The 17,792-nt window shown below is 51.8% G+C and overlaps 2 protein-coding genes across 5 annotated transcripts in view; one reads left to right on the top strand and one right to left on the bottom strand.

Moving 5' to 3' along the window:
• The window catches only part of Ccdc40 (coiled-coil domain 40 molecular ruler complex subunit), a 40,531-nt gene extending 37,992 nt beyond the window's left edge, over nucleotides 1-2,539 (bottom strand). Inside the window, exons 1-3 of one of the 3 annotated variants that reach the window (XM_039085685.2) lie at nucleotides 2,304-2,520; nucleotides 1,883-2,017; nucleotides 302-374 (exon numbers count right to left, since the gene is read on the bottom strand). In XM_039085685.2, the coding sequence (XP_038941613.1) occupies nucleotides 302-374; nucleotides 1,883-1,911 (102 nt within the window). In that variant the 5' untranslated portion in view covers nucleotides 1,912-2,017; nucleotides 2,304-2,520. 3 annotated transcript variants of the gene reach the window in all.
• A 49-nt stretch (nucleotides 2,540-2,588) lies between these two features.
• The window catches only part of Tbc1d16 (TBC1 domain family, member 16), an 85,727-nt gene continuing 70,523 nt past the window's right edge, over nucleotides 2,589-17,792 (top strand). Inside the window, exon 1 of one of the 2 annotated variants that reach the window (XM_039087516.1) lies at nucleotides 2,589-2,712. The gene's annotated coding sequence lies outside the window, so the exon portion shown is untranslated. The remainder of the gene's footprint in view (nucleotides 2,713-17,792) is intronic. The other variant, NM_001427508.1, reaches the window with a different exon arrangement.

The raw sequence follows: 17,792 nt of genomic DNA, 5'->3' as shown, positions 1-17,792 counted from the left end.
CCTTGGCCGTGAGTGAGTTCTCTGGTTAGAGGCACTATGTGTGGACTGGCAAGCCTTCAGGCTCCTGCCTTGATGTCCCTCAGTAATGAACCATGACCTGGAAGTGTAGGCCACATAAATCCTTTCCTCCTCTAAGGTGCTTTTGGTCAAACTATTTTGTCAATGGCAGTAGAACACTGGGAAGGAACCAGGTCTCTCCGTGCCTGAACTGAGACTGTCACGGAGCATATGAGCATGGCACCACGGTTCCTGGCCGTCCTGTCTATTTGTTTCCTAGCAAAGCAGTCTGGAGGGAAGTTACCTCATGGCCTTCAGTGTACTGCTGCTCTGTCTCCTCTTCCGCAGATGTCTGTTCGCCTTCCAGGTTTGACCTGCTTTTAGAGACAGGGAACACTGGCTCACAGCCTATCGTGCAAACTGCATACCAGCTGCTCAACGGTAAGGCTTCCGCCTCTCCTCCATCCTGCTGCCAGCCACAACTCTTCCATCACTATGTGATGCTTGTCATGGGCCACAAATTTGGCATGGAGACGACCGTAAAGCGCAATTATAGCACGAAAGGAGCGGCACGTGAGAACACCCCAGAAAAATCACCTTAGCTATTCTGTTTCTGGGGCAAAGCCGAGAAGGTCTCAGAGAGAGGACAGCATGCCTGACTCGGCCTCTGCTTCTCAGCATGGCGAAGGTTTGCATGTAAAATATTTTTGGCTTTTCAAAAACTTAATTAGGAGTTGGAGTCTGGACCCCCCAGCACTTACGTAAAAGTCAGGCACAGTTGCTCATGCCTGTAACTCTGGCATTGTGAGGATCTGAGCCAGTGCAGATCGATAAAGCAGGACACTTGACGTCCTCCTCTGGCTTCTGCATGTGCACTTGCATGCACATGCACACACACACAGATGCACACTCACACATGTCACACACGTGCACACACACGCGAGAGCATACACACATACACAGGGACACGCACACACACACACACACACACACACCCCACACTCCTACAAATATGCCACACGTAGTATTTAAGACATAAACTAAGCTAGCTTTTTAAAAAATCAAACTACTGCAGATGTCTGCTTCACAGACAATGAAAGCACAGGCCATTTCCCCCTCTGCTCCCCACAGCACCACTGGGACAGGCATTAGTGTGCACCTGCCTTTGTTCAGATCTTTGCATTTCAAGTCTTCCCCAAGTTGGAGCTCATTCTACAACTGTTGCTTCACAGTTAGCCTTCTCCTGTGATATAATCTGGATGTGTTGCCATGGGCGTCCAGAGAGACTTAACCTTTAAATATATGAAACAACCCAGAAGTGTCTGAGAGAATCGAGTTGTTTAAACTTGCTTTTGTTTTGCACAAAAACTAAAACAGAGCCAGCAGCAGTGTTTTGGAGTTCACTCAGTGCTGGGGATCTATCTATCTACCCCTCAAATCCATGACAGGGGAGTTCATTCTTTTAGGGGGAGGCACGGGTCTAGCAATGGAACCAGTGCTTCCCCCCTTCTTCCTACTCTTGCAATACTGGACAGCGTCCTTTCTACGTCCTGCTTTGCAGTCCGGTTTGCCAAGCCTAGTGGTTGCCATGGTTACCGCAGGGCATGCAATTCTGTAGTCCGGGAGAAGCAGGAGCTAGGAGTAGAGTGTGAGGCGGGGGAGGGGGTATGCGGGGTGGGGTAGGAAAGGACAAAGGATAGGAGGTGGAAGAGATAAGGGATATAGGGGACGGTGGACTGGGTAGGGTAGGAAAGGCCCAAAAAGTGGGGAAGAGAGTGGGAACGGGCACAGAAGTGAAGGAGAAGGCGCACCGGGTGGGGGTACCTGCGTACAGAAAGCTGCGGATAACATCTGGTGGGTTTATTATCCCTCCAGCGGGGCTTACCCGTCAGCCTGGTCCTCCGGCTCCGCCATCTCTCGTTGCTAGGAGACGCCATCAACATCCGGCGAAGTCCGGACCGCGCGCTCAGAGACCGCAGGAGGCGGGGCCTGGCTGCGTCCGCCAGTTCTCACGGAAACACTGAGCAAACACATTAAAGCACAAATGTGTGTTTTGTCTGTCTGTCGCCATGTGTCCCAGCCTTTCCCGCCCAGACTTGGGTCCGGTAGAGGGACAATAGTGCTAATGTACACCTCCTTCGACCTAAAGATGTTCAGGGACTCGGAAAGCGGCAGGCTGGGTGGGGATGCTGGGTCCGGGAAAGGCGCCTAGCTCTGGTTCTCCCATATTCAGCTTTGGGTTCCACAAGGACCCTCACCATGGGGTCTTTCTAAGGGGTCGTTGTCAGAGGAGAGGGTCCCAGTACCTTTTGGTGGGCATCATTCCTTCGTACCCCCAAATTTGAAAAATTGGAACGCAGGGGGTGAGCGCATTTGTGGGCACAGGGAGGCCCTGCCTCCAGGACTGAGGGCGTAGGGCTCCCATCCAGAGCAGGGTCTCGGGTACCCGGCGCGCGGTAGGACTTGCAGAGAGCCCGAGCAGGGATCGACAAATGCGCGGGACCCCGATGTTAGAGGCTGGGCGCGGCGTTCCGGGCTGCGCGGGGGCCCTGGGGCGGAGCGAGGCGGAGCGGGGGCGGAGTGGGGGCGGAGCGGGGCCGGCCTCTCCACATCCCCTCCCCGCCGCGCCTCGCTAGCGGCGGCGGTGGCAGTGGCGGCGGCAGCGGCTGTGGCTCCTGGAGCCGGCGCGTGTCCAGCCCTCGCGGCGGGACCCGGGTGGGTATCAGGGTTAGTTTAGGTCCGCGAGCCGGGGATTTTGGGGTCCACTCGGGACAACGTGGCGGTTCCTGGGCACGCTGGTATCTGCACGCACGGGACGCGGGCCTGCTGTGCGGGGGCCCGGGAGGAGCTCGGGGAACCGGCACTGGGCGCAGGGCGGGGGCGATGCGGAGGGACCCGGATCTCGCTGGGGACGCCCTGGGGACTCCATCCTCGAGTGAGACTCTCTGCTCTGGGAGTGGGCTCACTCGAGGAGACCCGGTCCCTGCCTGTCTGGAGCTGTGGGCCGGGGCACTTGCGGTCTTTGTCTTGCTGGCTGGTCTGAGCATGCGAAGAACTTGTGGGGTTTCCGCACTAGCTGACAGAGCCCCCAAGGTGTGTTATGCCCTCCTGGGGCGTGCGTGGTCTTAGCGTTGGGTACAAAGGGGAATGGTCAGAGATATTTAAGATCCCCATGTCAGGGTCCTCGCTTCTTTTTAGCGTGCGCTGGCTCGTCTCTCTCTCTCTCTCTCTCTCTCTCTCTCTCTCTCTCTCTCTCTCTCTCTCTCTCTCTCTCTCTCCTCTCTCTCTCTCCTCCTTCAAAAGAACGGGAAAAAATGGAATAGCATAAAAAAGAAAAAAGGGCAATTTAAGATTGCTAAAAATAACCCATGGAACCCTGCCAGAACGCGCGGTGCGAAAAGCCTCTTCCTCCAAAGTCGGTGTCGCGTGTTGGCCACAATCTAGTCCCAGGTTCCGTTCAGAAATAGGGGAATATAGAAAAGTGGCTCTTGCCTCCGGTAAAGTTTGTTCCATGGCCCCTGTCAACTTCCTCTATCAGGAAAGAGAGGGGAAATGTCCCGCATTTGGTCAGAGCATGGATGCAAACACCCGGACTCTAGGGGCTCCATTCTAAATCTTAATAACTGATTAAAGAATTTAAAAGATACTCTATGCAAGCCTTAGCTCTCGGTAGAAAGGTTGATATTAACCTTGATGGCGAATATTGTACTTAATGGTGCAAGAACTTTGGGCACAGTGGAGTTGGTTCTCAGCTGGTTGTTGGGGAGGGATCTCTTGGCTGAGCAGTACTTACGGTTTTGTTTGTTTTGTTTGTTTTTCCTGGTGGGTGGAGTGTTTAGAGTGTTGCTGGGAAATTCTTTCTTGAGAACTGTTGACTCTCCTGGCAATCATGGTGTCGGTTAACAGCCCCTGGTCATCTCCTGTGGGTTTTCGTTGTGCACAAACAAGCCAGCGAAAGGGCTGTGGTTGCGATTTGAACTCAGGACCTTTGGGAGAGTAGTCAGTTCTCTTAACCACTGAGCCATCTCTCCAATCCCAAGGCTGTGGTTTATAAGTTTCCAAAACCACAGTTTTTATTATAGCTATTTATTGTGTGAGTGTATGTGTGTCCACGTGTGCCTCGCGGTGGTGCCTATGTGGGGCTCAGAGGACAGCTTGTGGGGGTCAGTTCTGTCTTTCTACCACCTGAGTCTTGAGCGGAATCAAACCCAGGCCCTCAGGCTCAATGGCAGTCACTTTATCCACAGAACTATTTTGATGACATTTGCCCCAAGATGATATCACATGATGACATGTGACCCAGCACAGACCTTGCTGGCCTGCTCTTCACGGGGATTTGTTAAAGGAGGGGAGCTGGGAGCACCGTGCTCCCTGAGGAGCACTCTTTTCTTTTGAGCCTTCCCCTTTGAGAGGATGGCCTTTGGGCTGACAGAACTCCTCCACTACTGCCCTGGCCTCTCTATACCCCAATTTTGAGTGACAGGCTGCAGTGACAAAATCATCTACCCTGGGTATGGTGGCTCAGGACTGCAATTCTAGTGCTCAAGAAGGTGAGGCAGGCGGATTTCTGTGAGTTTAAGGCCTGCCTGGGCTCTATAGTAGGCTTCAGGCCATCCTGGGTTACACAGATTTTTTTTTTTTTTCTCAAATCAAGCCAAACCAAAAAACCCAAAAATCTGAAGAAAAAAAAAAAAGCAAAACTCCCCAAAAACCAAAACCAACCAAACAAAAGCCTGTATGGTCTCCAAAAATAGACAGTATACACTGGCTCTTGTTTGCTTCCTTGATTCTTCTTCAAAATCTCACCACCCAAGTGCCTGGCATACAGCAAATAACTTTTTGTTGAGACTTAGTCAGTCAGTCAGTCTGTCTGTCTGTCTGTCTGTCTGTCTCTCTCTCTCTCTCTCTCTCTCTCTCTCGCGCGCGCGCGCTTTTTCTCTCGCTCTCTTGCTCTCTCCCCCACCTCTCTCTTCTGCAGCCTAGGTTGGTCTAGAACTCATGGTAATCCCCCTGCCTCTGCATCTTAAGTTCGGGGATCACAGGTGTGTGCTTCCATTCTTGCTTGTTGACTTTTAAACTGTCACCCTCACAATGATCGAATCTGTCACTCGGACTTCTCATGTTTAACCGCGCAAGTTAAAAACCCTGCTTTAAAACAAACAAACAAACAAACAAACAAACAAACAAAAACCCTGCTTTCCTTCTTACAATGTTTTTATTATTTGAGAATTCCATGCAGGCATAACCACCCCCCCTCTTCCCTCTGACACACCCTGTACCCCACCTCTCCTTCTAGTTTCTTTGTTCTCTCTCTTTTTTTTTTTGGTTCTTTTTTTCGGAGCTGGGGACCGAACCCAGGGCCTTGGTAGGGCCTTCCTAGGTAAGCGCTCTACCACTGAGCTAAATCCCCAGCCCCACTTTGTTCTCTTTTTTGATGATCCCTGACTCTAGTGCTGCCCACACACGTGCATGTGTGGGACCACCCACTGCATCATGGGAAACCTGCAAGTGTTTTCCTCCAGCTGCTGACAACTGCCAGAGGCCTCAGTAAGGGGTGTGGCCTGGAATCAGTAAGGGGTGTGGCCTGGGCTCTCCCACGCTGGAATGCTGACTGGTTTGCTCTTGTGCAGGTCTTACGCGGCTGGACACGGCTGTGGCTCTGAGTTTGTAGGTAGGTCACCCGTGTCCTGTCCGGATGTCATCGGTTCATGGCGATCCTTCCCATCCCCGGGCTGATGTCATTGGTGTGTTTCTGCCGTCTCCTCTGCGGTGCTCCCTGAGCTTGGTGTAGAGTAGGGGCTTGTAAAGATTTAGGGCTGAGCACTCGGTTTCTTTATTACACGTTCCTTGTGAGACCGCTGCCCACCAGAGCCTCTGTGAGTGGGTCAGGGCTCTGCCAACCACACAGATGTTTTCATTTTTGATTCTTTGTGTGGATGGTTTATTGGTCTGAATCAGTCTTCTGGACCAGTTTTGTTTTTGTTTTTGTTTTTTTGTTTTTTTTTGTTTTTTTTTCTGTGATAGACTGAATTCGGGCATGGCCTCACACTTGCTAGGTGGGCGCTCTGCCTCTGAGCCTGTGGGTTTGTGAAGTCTATCCTTAGGCTCACTGTGAAGCTATGGCAAGCCTGAAAGTTTCGATCTTCCTGCCTCAGCCCTCTGGGTAGCTGAGATTACAGGCCAATACCACAACTCTGCTACCCTCCAATCTTTGTAACTTGGTGGGGACTGGACTCCCTCAGGCTGTTCTGGGAAGCAGGGTTGGTCAGATTACCTGGCAACACAAGTCTCCTCTACGGTTTTGGCTCCCCCCCCCCCCCACCCCTGAGCTGGGGACTGAACCCAGGGCCTTGCGCTTCCTAGGCAAGCGCTCTACCACTGAGCTAAATCCCCAACCCAGGTTTTGGCTTTCTATGACTGAGGGTTTTGGTCTTTTGTTTCTGGTTTTTTTTTTGTTTGTTTGTTTGGTTGGTTTTTTGTGGGGGGCGGATTTGGCTGGATTCTGCTCTTGTAAAATCAGCTATGTAGATGGAGACAGGTACAGTGAAAGGGAGCTGCTAACAGTGAGGGTTTGCAGCAGGAGAAGCTGGTCTTATTGAGGTCTGTCATGTTCTGCACCATTTGATTGCAGTTGTGGGATGTTGGTGGGGCTGAGACATCTCGGGTAGGGAAGAAGCCCAAGCCTGCGAGTGCCAACCTTAGTGGACGCATCCAGAGCTATCAAGGAGGGACGCTAAACATCTTCCTTTCACTTCAGATCACCGCCCACGGACCTAATGGTTAATCTTTCGAAATTATGTTTTGGCTACACAAGAACATTTTGATCAGAGTTTTAGAGGAAAACCCCAGGGCATTCAAGCTGTAAAATCTCTACTGCTACCCAGAGGAGAACAGAGGAGAGGCAGGAAAAGGCCACGCCATTGGAGATCCACCGGGCGGTGAGAGCCACAGGGCAGGGAGGAAGGCTTTAGATAAAAACCAAACCAAACAACCCCCTCCCCAATAACACTAAGGACACCCGAAAATGTTGATAGATGTTTCCGAATTGCTAAGGAGAGTGTACTTAGAGGAGGGATAGAAAGCAAGCATAACAGGTTTTCTGACAGTCCAGGAACTGCGCAAAGTTATCACACTCCCGTGGCTGCAGCCTTCGAGCTATTACTACCTAAAACATTTTCTTAGCTTACATTTAATTTCTGTCTCTCTGTGTGTGAATGTATACACACATACACATACACACACACATAGAGTGCACCCATGTGCGTGTGTGTGAGGGAGAGAATGTGTGTGGGAGTTATGTAGGGGGTGGATATGTATGTAGGGGTATGCTCAAATGTGTGTATATGATCACATGTGTGCCTGTGTGCCTGTGTGTGTGTGTGTGTGTGTGTGTGAGTGTGAGGGGGGAGAGAGAGAGAGCGCAGGTGGGGGGGGTGGGTACGTGTGTGAATTCAAATGTGTATATGTTCATGTGTGTATGTGTGTGTGTGTGTGTGGTTGTGTGTGTGTGTGTGTGAGAGAGAGAGAATATGTGGGGGAGGGGCATGTATGTGTGTATGCACTAATGTGTGTATATGTTTACATGTGTGTGTATGTGTATGTGTGTGAGAGAGGAAGAGAATGTGGGGGGTATGTGGGGGAGGGGCATGCATGGGGTGGGTGTGTGCATGTACACAAATGTGTATATATGTTCACATGTGTGCCTGTGTGTGTTCTCGTGTACATGCAGGAATGTGGGGGCCAGATGTTCTTCCTCGGGAGCCATTCGTCCTGTGTTTTTCAGAAACCCTGGGGATTTGCCTGTCTCCACCTCCTTAGCACTGGATCACAGGCATATGCCAGCTTTTACATGGGTGTTGGGGATAGAACTCGGGGTCCTCAGGTGCCTGGGGCAGACAGGATACGGATGGACAAGATACTGAACTCACGTGTTGTCACTAAGTAACTTTCTCTACACTGGATCAATCTGGCTGCTCTTTGGAGTGTCATCAATATGGTTTTCTCCCTGATCTGAATCTTGTTTTGTGGTTCCTTTGCACAAGGAGAGCACCATCTACAAGTAAAGTCAGAAGGAGCTAGCCTGGTCTCTGTACCCCTGGGTAACTTGGTTTGGGCCACTCATGGAGTCCCTGCCTAGCTCGTGGTCTCCCTGGCTGCCTTTGCATTTCTCCTGTCTCAACACATGGCTTATTACCAAATTTCCCTGCTCTTCCTGGCCCAATTTCCCTTGTTCTGTGGGAGAAATAGGATGTTTATATTTGCGGTCCAGGGACATGAAAGCAGGCGGCTTCTGGAGGGAGGCCCTGGCTTTGGGGTTTTGCAGGGAGAGGCTGTGTCGGAGTGATGGCTGACCAGTTGGAAGAGGTAGATGGCAGCTCCAGGGCCTCCGAGGCCTCCCAGCCCTGCTGTGATGACTGGCAAGCTAAGGACATTTCCCTTGTGGCAGATGGTCTGGGTTCCCACAGCAAGGTTAACCCCCTCAACCTCAGCTCTTCCACCCAGACACAAGTCAGCCATCTTGTTCTCAGATCAGGGAGCCCTGTGGGATCCTTCAGGGGGCCCGTGGGCTGGGAGTGAACTTCTCTTCTGCTTTGATGCACCTACCCAGAGTTACATGCACTAGAAGACAAGTCATGCGGGTCCTCCAAGGGCTCTGTTGTTGAGTAATGGGACCAAAGGCCTTCCCAGAGGGACAGGTTGGTTGATCTCACTCTTTGATCTGCAAAGCTGGCTCTCCCAGGGTTGGTGAGGACAGGAGGGACTTGGGAAAGCCAACAGGAAGGTAAGGGGGGCTGAGGTGAGCAGTGACAGATGCAGAGGGAGGAACCGATCCCTGTTTGCGAGCGCCTGACTTGTGTTTAATAAGTCATCTTTTATCCCAGGCTTTGGAGCCTTGAGGGAAAAGTCGATGAACCGGTTTTTGTTGGCTGCAAGGCAAGTGACCTGAGCTCAAGGTGTTCTGCTCTTGAGCAGTCTGATAGTGCCAGGGGAGTAACCGGGTTTAGGCTACATCTATTCGCACAGTACCCTAGACATCCTTGGCCTCCTCCCCCCCCCCTCAAACATTAATTTACTTTACGTATGAGCACGCTGTAGCTGTCTTCAGACACACCAGACAAGGGCATCGGATCTCATGACAGATGGTTGTGAGCCACCATGTGGTTGCTGGGATCTGAACTCAGGATCTCAGGAAGAGAGCAAGAGGCCAGTATTTTCTTAACCGCTGAGCCATCTCTCCAGCCCTTGGCCTCTTCTCTTAACTGTCCCTACTTCAAGGCAGTGGGCAGAGGTCATGCATGGGCAATTGTGTGGTGCCTGAGTATGTGTTGCAGACTGATGTGAGCCAGCACCAGACCCAGGTTGGCCTGAGACAGCACTCTGTGTACGGGGTGGGGAGCTGTGGTTGCCCTCCTCTCTTGGTGGGCACAGACCGGCCCTAGGCAGTTTCCAGAAGAGACTTCTGCCCCTTTGCTCTTGTCTCCCCAGAGAAACGATGAAGCCCCATTATACCCAGACAGGAAACCAGGGTTTTGGATGGAGGAAGTTCCGACTTACTCAGTTCCCCTACTCTCAAGGGACATTGGATCCTGGCTCTAGGCTTCAGTCCTCCGTGCTGTGTCCAGGACAGTTGGATGCCTGGGAGCCAGTGGCTGTTGAAGATCCCCACCTCCCTAGAGCTGCCAGTTAGAATTCTGTGGGGTTCTTGTCCTAGAGTCTGGCAGACGAAAGGACTCAAACATATCCTGTCCTGACATGGGGACCGTGCGATGTTATGCTGTTTCCAGCAGGATTCAGGTTGCATGTGGAGTCAAGTTCACACGGTAGCTGACCTGGACAGGAGAGCCTGGGTCACCCGAGTGTGATCCTTACGGGATGGAAGGTCAGTGTCAGATCTGTGCAGTGTGGCAATCCATTGGTCATCATTAGCCAAGGATGCAAGGTTTCTGGAAGGTTCTCCGGGATCTCCAGAAAGACCAAGCACTGCCTGTTTGCCCGTGCAGTCCAGGGGTCCCGTTTGGACCTCTGACTCCGAGAGCACAGGACTCACAGCTGGACTGGGTAAACTCCAAACATGGCTGGCTCCTGCTGCAGCAGCCATAGGTCGAGGCTCAGACACAGAGGCAGGCTGTCGTGTTTTTACTGGTTTTCTGATGGCCTTCACCCTCCCCACATCTTGGGCAGATCTTGGGCGTAAGTCACCCAACCTCTGGCCATACATTCTGGGCAATATGAGTCTTAACTTCACTCCTTGCAAATGTCAGCTAAAGGAAATGCCAGCCGAGTCACCACAAGGGCTAAGGCAAACTCCAGCTGCTCTGGCCGGCAGACTCAAAGCCTCCAAGAGGAAGTTTCAGTGGCTCCTGTGGGGCAGTCCGTAACAGCAGGCTCCACTTGACATAGAGCCTGGCTCATCAGGGCCTGTGTAAGAAGTCGCCTGTTTTTCTCCCAGACCTGTTACGGGTCCCCTCCTGTCTCCCGTCTCTCTCCTCTTGGGACTTCTCTCCTACCCCATTAAAAAAATGATGTCTATTTTAATTTTTTGTGTATGCGTGTCCTGTCCACACACATACATATATGCAGCACTCTCGTTTAGACCCTGCAGAGGCCTGGAGATTGTGTTAGATCCCTGGAAATGGAGTTTACGGACGGCTGTGAGCCATCATGTAGGTGCTAGGAACTGAACTGGGGTCCTCTACAAGAGCTCTTCCCGCCGTACCATTTCTCCAGCCATGTTTTGTTTTAGATTTTTTTTCCATTTTCATAAATGTATGTAGCACATATATGGGTGTAGGCACATGTGGGGGGAATGTGCGCTCACATTGCATATGTGCATGTGGAGTCCCCCCACATTCTCTCACACACATACACATACACACACATGTGAACATACACACATGTGAATATATACACACATGTGAACATATACACACATGTGAACATATACACACATTAGTGTATTTGGAATTGGACTTGCTTGCTCTTTCATCTTTTTCACTGAGGCAGGGACTCTCAATCGAACCCAGAGCTCACCGATAGGGCCAATCTCCCTGGATAGCTTGCTTTGGGAATTCCTTGTCTATACCTTCCCTGGCTGGGATTGGACCACCATATCCACCTGGCACTTATGTGGGTTCTGGGGATCCAGGTTCTCATTTTCATATTTGTAAAGTGAGCATTAACCACAGAGCCATCTCCCCATCTCCTCCCAACATTTGCGTGTGTGTGTGATGTGTGTGTGTGCGTGCATGTGTGTATATGTGTGTGCATGTGTGTACATGTGTGTGCATGTGCACACGTGTGCGTGTATATGTACGGGTGTTTGGCATGTCAAGACCAGAGACAAACATCCAGTCTCTTCCTCGATTGCACTCCACTTTTAAGGGAGGGTCTCTCCGTTTGAACCCAGAGCTCACAGATTAGACTACTGTAGCTAGACGACCTGCTGTTTAGATCAGAATCCTATCCCAGCTTCCAGTGTGATTGGATGACCTGCAGGCCACCACGGTGGTCACCTGCTTTAACCTGAGTGCCAGGATCTGAGTTCTAACCTTCAGCAAGCCTATCTACCAAGCCACCTTCATGCCCTTACAGTTTGCATCTGTCCCTAGCGGGTGCCCCACCCCCACCCCAGTCACCTTCTATCTCTGAAGAGGCCCTCAGCAGCTTCTTTATCCCCACTGACATCCCCTGTGAGCTGTCAGAGCAGGGAGCCCACGTTTCTCCGTGGGGTTCTTAGGGAGGGTTTTGTGAGCTGTCTCTGAGGCGAGGAGGAGGTCATGCTGTTCTTTTCTTTCTGATTGCACAGTAGTTTCATTTTACAAATAGCTCCACCTAGCTGGCACTGGTGGCCTGGAGCAGCCTAAGGTGCAGCTGAGGGCATACCCAGTCACGCGTGGAAAACAGTCTTGTTCTTTTATACCGTGCCCTTTAAAGCCATCAGCCCTGGGTGGCTGGTTACTTGTGTGCCTGAGCTGGCTGGAGTCTGTCTCTGGCTTCCCTCCATCTCTGGTTCTTTGTGCCAACTGTCAGGCTGACTGCTGCCCCCTTCATCAGCAGAAGGAGGTGTTAGAACACCGGTGGGGGTGGTTCAGCTCAGAGGGAGCCGTGTGGCACACTGAGTGTGGTCTAAGATCCGTGGTGCTGACTGACATGGGTGTAAGCATTTTAAAGGACATATATCACAGGGATGTAATAAGGAGACAAGGCTCTCCCGGTTGTCAAGGATCTCCCTTGAATCTGTGAGATTGAGGCCGACCTGGTCTATATAAAAAGTTCCAGGCTATCTAGGACATGCCTAATAGGACCTGTCTAAATCAACCCAACAACTAACCAATCAGTCAGTATCAGGGGCTGGGGAGATAGCTCAGTGTTGAAGTGCTTGTGATGCAAGTGTTTGGATTCCAGAGTCCCCAGGAAAGCTGAGTGTGACAGCCGCCCTCTGTAATCTCAGGGTCTACAGAGAGAAGGGGGACTGTGACAAGAGACCCTGTCTCAAGCAAGGAAGGAGAAGACACCTGAGGTTGTTCTCTGAGCTCTACACTTGTATAGTGATGTGTGCTTGCCCACCCACATACATGCATGCATGTGTACACACACCACACACACACAGCGATATATATGTGTGTGTGTGTGTGTGTGTGTGTGTGTGTGTGTGTGTGTGTGTGTATATATATACACAAGCTTTTTGCCTTGAGTTTCTCCAGCCACTTCTGCGCCCCCCTGGCTGACGACCAGTTTCTCAGAATTGCGTCCTCTTTGATGCTGCTGCCCCAGAATCTGTGATAGGTTGGGAAGTCAGTGTGTGCTAATCCCTCACAGTCTTTCAGGGAGCCTCACGGTGACGGTGTTGAAAGTCTGCTGTGTCTGTGTCTTCCCTCACTGCCCCGTGTGTAATTGGTTGAAGCTGCTGGACTGTGGAAAGAGCTCAGATGTGGAAGAGGGACCTGCCTGGCAGCCTTTCTGACGTCTGATGGTCACTGTTCCTTCTGCCCTCCGAGGACACCGGGGTCCTTAAGGTCATAGGCACAAACGTCTCCGTATTACTGTGCTCCAGGGTCATGTGTGTTTAATGCAGAGACATCAGCAGGGTCTCCGAGCAGTCAGTAGACTCAGTGATGCCCTCTCTGAGGCAACGATGGCTTTGTCCCACCTCTAGCAACTAACTTCCTGGGGACTTAATCTACACCGGGGGTGGTGGTGGGGCAGTGTTGCCTTGGATGGAGTCTCTACTCTGTTTGTTAAGAAACAAACAAGACTAGTATCTTAGTTTGATTTCTGTTGTTTCGATAAAGACCAGGACTAAAAGCAAGTGCGGGAGGGGAGGTTTGATTGGCTTGTGCTTCCATATCAGAAAGTCACCGAAGGAAGTTGGAGAAGGGGCTAAGCAGAAGCCATGGAGGAATGCTGCTCACTGGTATGCTCCCCATGGCCTATCCTGCGCGCTCTCTCTCTCTCTCTCTCTCTCTCTTCCTCCCTTCTTTCCTTTCTTTTTAAGATTTATTTATTATTTGATGTAAGTACACTGTAGCTGTCTTCAGACACACCAGAAGAGGGCATCGGATTCCATTACAGATGGTTGTGAGCCACCATGTGGTTGCTGGGAATTGAACTCAGGACCTCTGGAAGAGCAATTGCTGCTCTTAACCGCTGACCATCTCTCTAGCCTGTGTGTGTGTGTTTGTGTTGTGTGTGTGTGTGTTGTGTGTGTGTTGTGTGTGTGTGTTGTGTGTGTGTTGTGTGTGTGTTGTGTGTGTGTTGTGTGTGTGTTGTGTGTGTGTTGTGTGTGTGTTTGTGTGTGTGTGTTGTGTGTGTATGTGTTTGTGTGTGTGTTTGTGTGTATGTATTCTCACACATGCAGTCTTGCTAGGCATCGGTGTTGGGTATCTTCATGTGTTCTGCTCCACCTTATGTAATAGTATTGTGTGTGTAACGTGCTGTATGCACGCTTCAAACACACGGGATGGCTTTACAGTGCCTCAAATGCTCTTGTCTTTTGCTTGTCACTCACGACAAGTGCTTGGCTATGGGAATCTCCACATGTCTTGTCCTATCACATGGAGAGAACTTTGGGTCTTTGATTTTGGAATGAGAGGTGCTGAGCCTGGTGCTGGAACTGTGTAGCCTCTTTGGACTGGCTTTTTCCACAGAGATACACCCAGAAGGCTCCTTTCATGCATTTTGAGTTCCTTTGCTGAGTGGCGTTGCCTTGTCTGGAGCGATCTGAATCTGTCCACTCAGCTGTCCATAATTCTGGAATGAATAAGCCACTGTAAGCCTCCGTGTTCAGGCTTCTGCGTGGCAGAATGCATAAAATGTGTATGTATGCATGATACATGTGTGTCACATTCCTGTATGAGGGCACATGTGTGTGGTACATGAGTGGCGGTCAGAGGACACCTCCACTGTTGGTCTTGCCTTCCACCTCTGAAGCAGAACATCTCCTTTTTCTGCTGCATTGCACACCCAAGGCTGTCTGGTTCGAGAATTCTGGGAGATTCTGTTTCTTTTTCTCTTAAATGAGTTCTGGGGATCTGAGCTCATGGTGTCAGGCTTGGGCAACAAATGCCTTAACCCATTGATCCATTTCCCAGGCCTAAGCTATGTTTTTCTTTTCTTTCTTTCTTTCTTTTTTTTTTTTAGAACAGTTTCAGTTTTTTTCTCTTTAAATCAGAACATCCAGAAAGAACTATTTATAGTTGTATAAAACCCCAACAGTGCTCAGAAGTTTTTTTATTTTTTTGAAAATAGTACATTAGATAACAGACTTTACAACCTTAAATTTCTAAATTTAGGTCTCAGGAGTTAGGCTTGCTCTCAGCGTTCAGTGACCACTGGCCCCCGGTTGAAGCCTGAGTCTCATCTGCTCCCCGCCTGCTCCCTACCTGCTCCCCACCTGCTCCCCGCCTGCTCCCCACCTGCTCCCCACCTGCTCCCCACCTGCTTCTCATCTGCTCCCCACCTGCTCCCCACCTGCTCCCCGCCTGCTCCCCACCTGCTCCCCACCTGCTCCCCGCCTGCTCCCCGCCTGCTCCCCGCCTGCTCCCCACCTGCTCCCCGCCTGCTCCCCGCCTGCTCCCCACCTGCTCCCCACCTGCTTCTCATCTGCTCCTCCCTCCTTGCACCTGTTTCTTACCGGGATCCTGTTCTTCCTGTCTGCCCCCCTCCCCTCTTGCTCTCTCTTCCCATTCTCCTCTCTGTTTTTATGCCCTTCGGCCATTAGGGCTCTGTGGAGACCCTGGCACTGCCCTCTTGCAACATCAGACTCCAGCCCTAACTTCGCATCTCCCTTGGGGACACCCTCTGGGATCTTCCAGCACCCCTGTACTTGTGGAAGCAAGGACACATGATACATGGAGGAGCTCAGTGTCATGGAGGATCCTGGAAGTACAGTGTGAGGCTGCGTGATAACCTACCCTGACTCCTGCTGGCCTGCGGCCATGTTCCTGCCCTGCTGCCACCTGGCAGACTTCCCTATGGCAAATGTGTAAGAGGCCAGGGCACAGGATGCTGGTGGATCCTGTAGGCTGTTTTAGGCTGGTGGACTGGGTGAGGAGGGACTGTGTGGCAGAACCTTAGGCCTTAGGCTGCAGTGGGCCTGCTCTGCAATGACAGGAAAGGCATGTGGGAAGAAGAGTGCATGCACTTGACCCCCCAGTTCCTGTCGGCCACTCCCCCCTGCAGTAGTAGAAACTCACCAGGGTGGGGACCCAGGGTGACTTGACCTTGGCGTCCAAGGGAACGATTCCGTTATTGGTGGGGTCTTGGTTCTCCCAGAGGGTCTCCAGGTCACCCGAGACCTGAGGCTGTTTTCTGTCTCTGTTCCTTGTTTGTGTAGAGGAGGCTATGACATCACAGACTGGCCTCTGTCTGGTCCCTGGGTTGGGGACACACCAAGGGACAATAGCGGATAGATTCCCAGCCAAGTCCTGGTTATGGGACAGGCAGGGTTTGCCACGATCGGGGCAATAGGGGCTGGGACCCAAAGCCAGAGCTTTGGTAAGGAGGTCTGTGCATGAGACATGGCTGTCTAGCTCCCCCAGCACCCTACCGAGTCCACAGTGTGCTGGGAGACTCCCGGAAACACCAGCTCTGATCACTCAGTGCAGCCTGACAGATGAACCCTGGGCTCCTGGAGCGTCCCAACCCCCAGTCTTCGTGCTGACAGTGTCCAGGAGCAGGCGTTTGGAGATGGGGCTTGGAAACCTGAGCACGGTAATGACGTGTCATTATTCGTGCAGCTGGAGAGGGCGCAGGACTGATAACAGCTCTGTAGTTGTGGTGCGTGTGGCACTCAGCGCGCGTGTGCCTCTGGTATACTTGACCTGTGTGCCGCAGAGCTAGGCCTCGACGCTCCCTGCACATGCAGAGAGGTTGGAGACGCCCCACCCGCAGTGTTGACCGTGGACTGCCATTCTCGCCGGCCTGGCCCCTTCGTGGGGCTGGCCACCCAGGCTGCTGAATGTTGCCTGCCCTGCTCAGCTGTCAATCCTTGGGTTCCTGCCAGCAGTTTTCCCCCAGCTGGGGATAGGGATGACTTATGGGTTCTGAGCAGAAAATCACTGTCAGAGCCAGGACCCCGAAGACAGGACCCAGGCAGGGCTCTGCTGGCTGGTGTGCCTCTCATTAGCTCTCCTCACCCACAGGGTAGCACACACAGGTGTGGCAGCCGACACAGCAGGAAGCTGTGGGGTGAGCTGGGAGTTGGGAAGAGACACTCATGAGAGGGCAAGGGAGCGATCCCCACCGTCCCCTCCTCACAGCCCAGCTCACCCCTTCCGTGGGTCCTGTCTTCGGGGCTCTGGCCCTAACTGGATAGGGAAGAGCCCTGGAATGGACCTGGAGTTCTAAACAGCTTCCCCTCACCTCCATAGCAGCAGAAGCAGGGTGTGCCTGGGCTTTCTGGTGAAGTCACAGAGACTGTGCCTATGGGAGGAGGCTTCGTGCAGGGGACTTACTCTTACAGCCTCAGGAACAAGCTGTGTTCTGTGTCGGAACTGATAGGTACCAGAAGGCGGGAAGACCCAGATGTCATGTCAGTCAGCACCTGGGGCCTGGGTAGCAGCCCCCCTCCAGTCCTGCTGTTTCTGATTGGAGATGGGCTGTGTGTTGCTATGTATCTCATTTATGATATTATTATTCATACGATGATGGTGACAGCCCAGAGAGGAGGCTAGTGTCCCCCTCCCCAACCCCCTCAGGGATCTCCACCACCCTGCCTCTGGAAGGCACCAATGGGAACATGGAATATGTAGGTCCCTGGGGCCACAACTAAGGGCCCCAAATATCCCAGCATTATGATTTTATCGTTGATTTTCCTGTTTTTATCGTTCACTCATAAAAAACATTTGCAGTAATAAAAACGCTGTAAATGCCACTCTAAACCGGCTGACAGTGAGCTCCCAGGCTCTCCCAGGTAGAGACGCTCAGGCCAGGCCCTCTGATTTATCGACAGTGCTTCTTTGAAAATTAAAGATACAAGAAAAAGCAAGGTAAACAATGAACTGCGTGGTGGTTTGTGGCTTGAGGAGAATTCCGGGAACAAGGAAAGAAGTCAGAAATCACAGAGACGGGCTCCCATCCATTTAGAAGGAAACGGGAGACTTCAGTCCTTCAGAGTAGGCGATACAAGGTAAACACACACGGGGTAAGGTGGTGCCCAGTACGGGGGTCAAGGGTCTTAGTCCGCTCTCTCTTGCTGGGACGAAGAGCATGACTAAAAACAGTGAGGGGAGGAAAGTGTTAATTTCCACTTCCACACGCCTGTCCAAGTCAGGGCAGCAAAAGGTGGTGCTGCT

This window comes from Rattus norvegicus, chromosome 10 (assembly GCF_036323735.1).
Source record: "Rattus norvegicus strain BN/NHsdMcwi chromosome 10, GRCr8, whole genome shotgun sequence".
Lineage (NCBI taxonomy): Eukaryota > Metazoa > Chordata > Mammalia > Rodentia > Muridae > Rattus > Rattus norvegicus.
The sequence above is the reverse complement of the archived record's forward strand: the minus strand, read 5'-3'. Positions and strand labels throughout refer to the sequence as shown.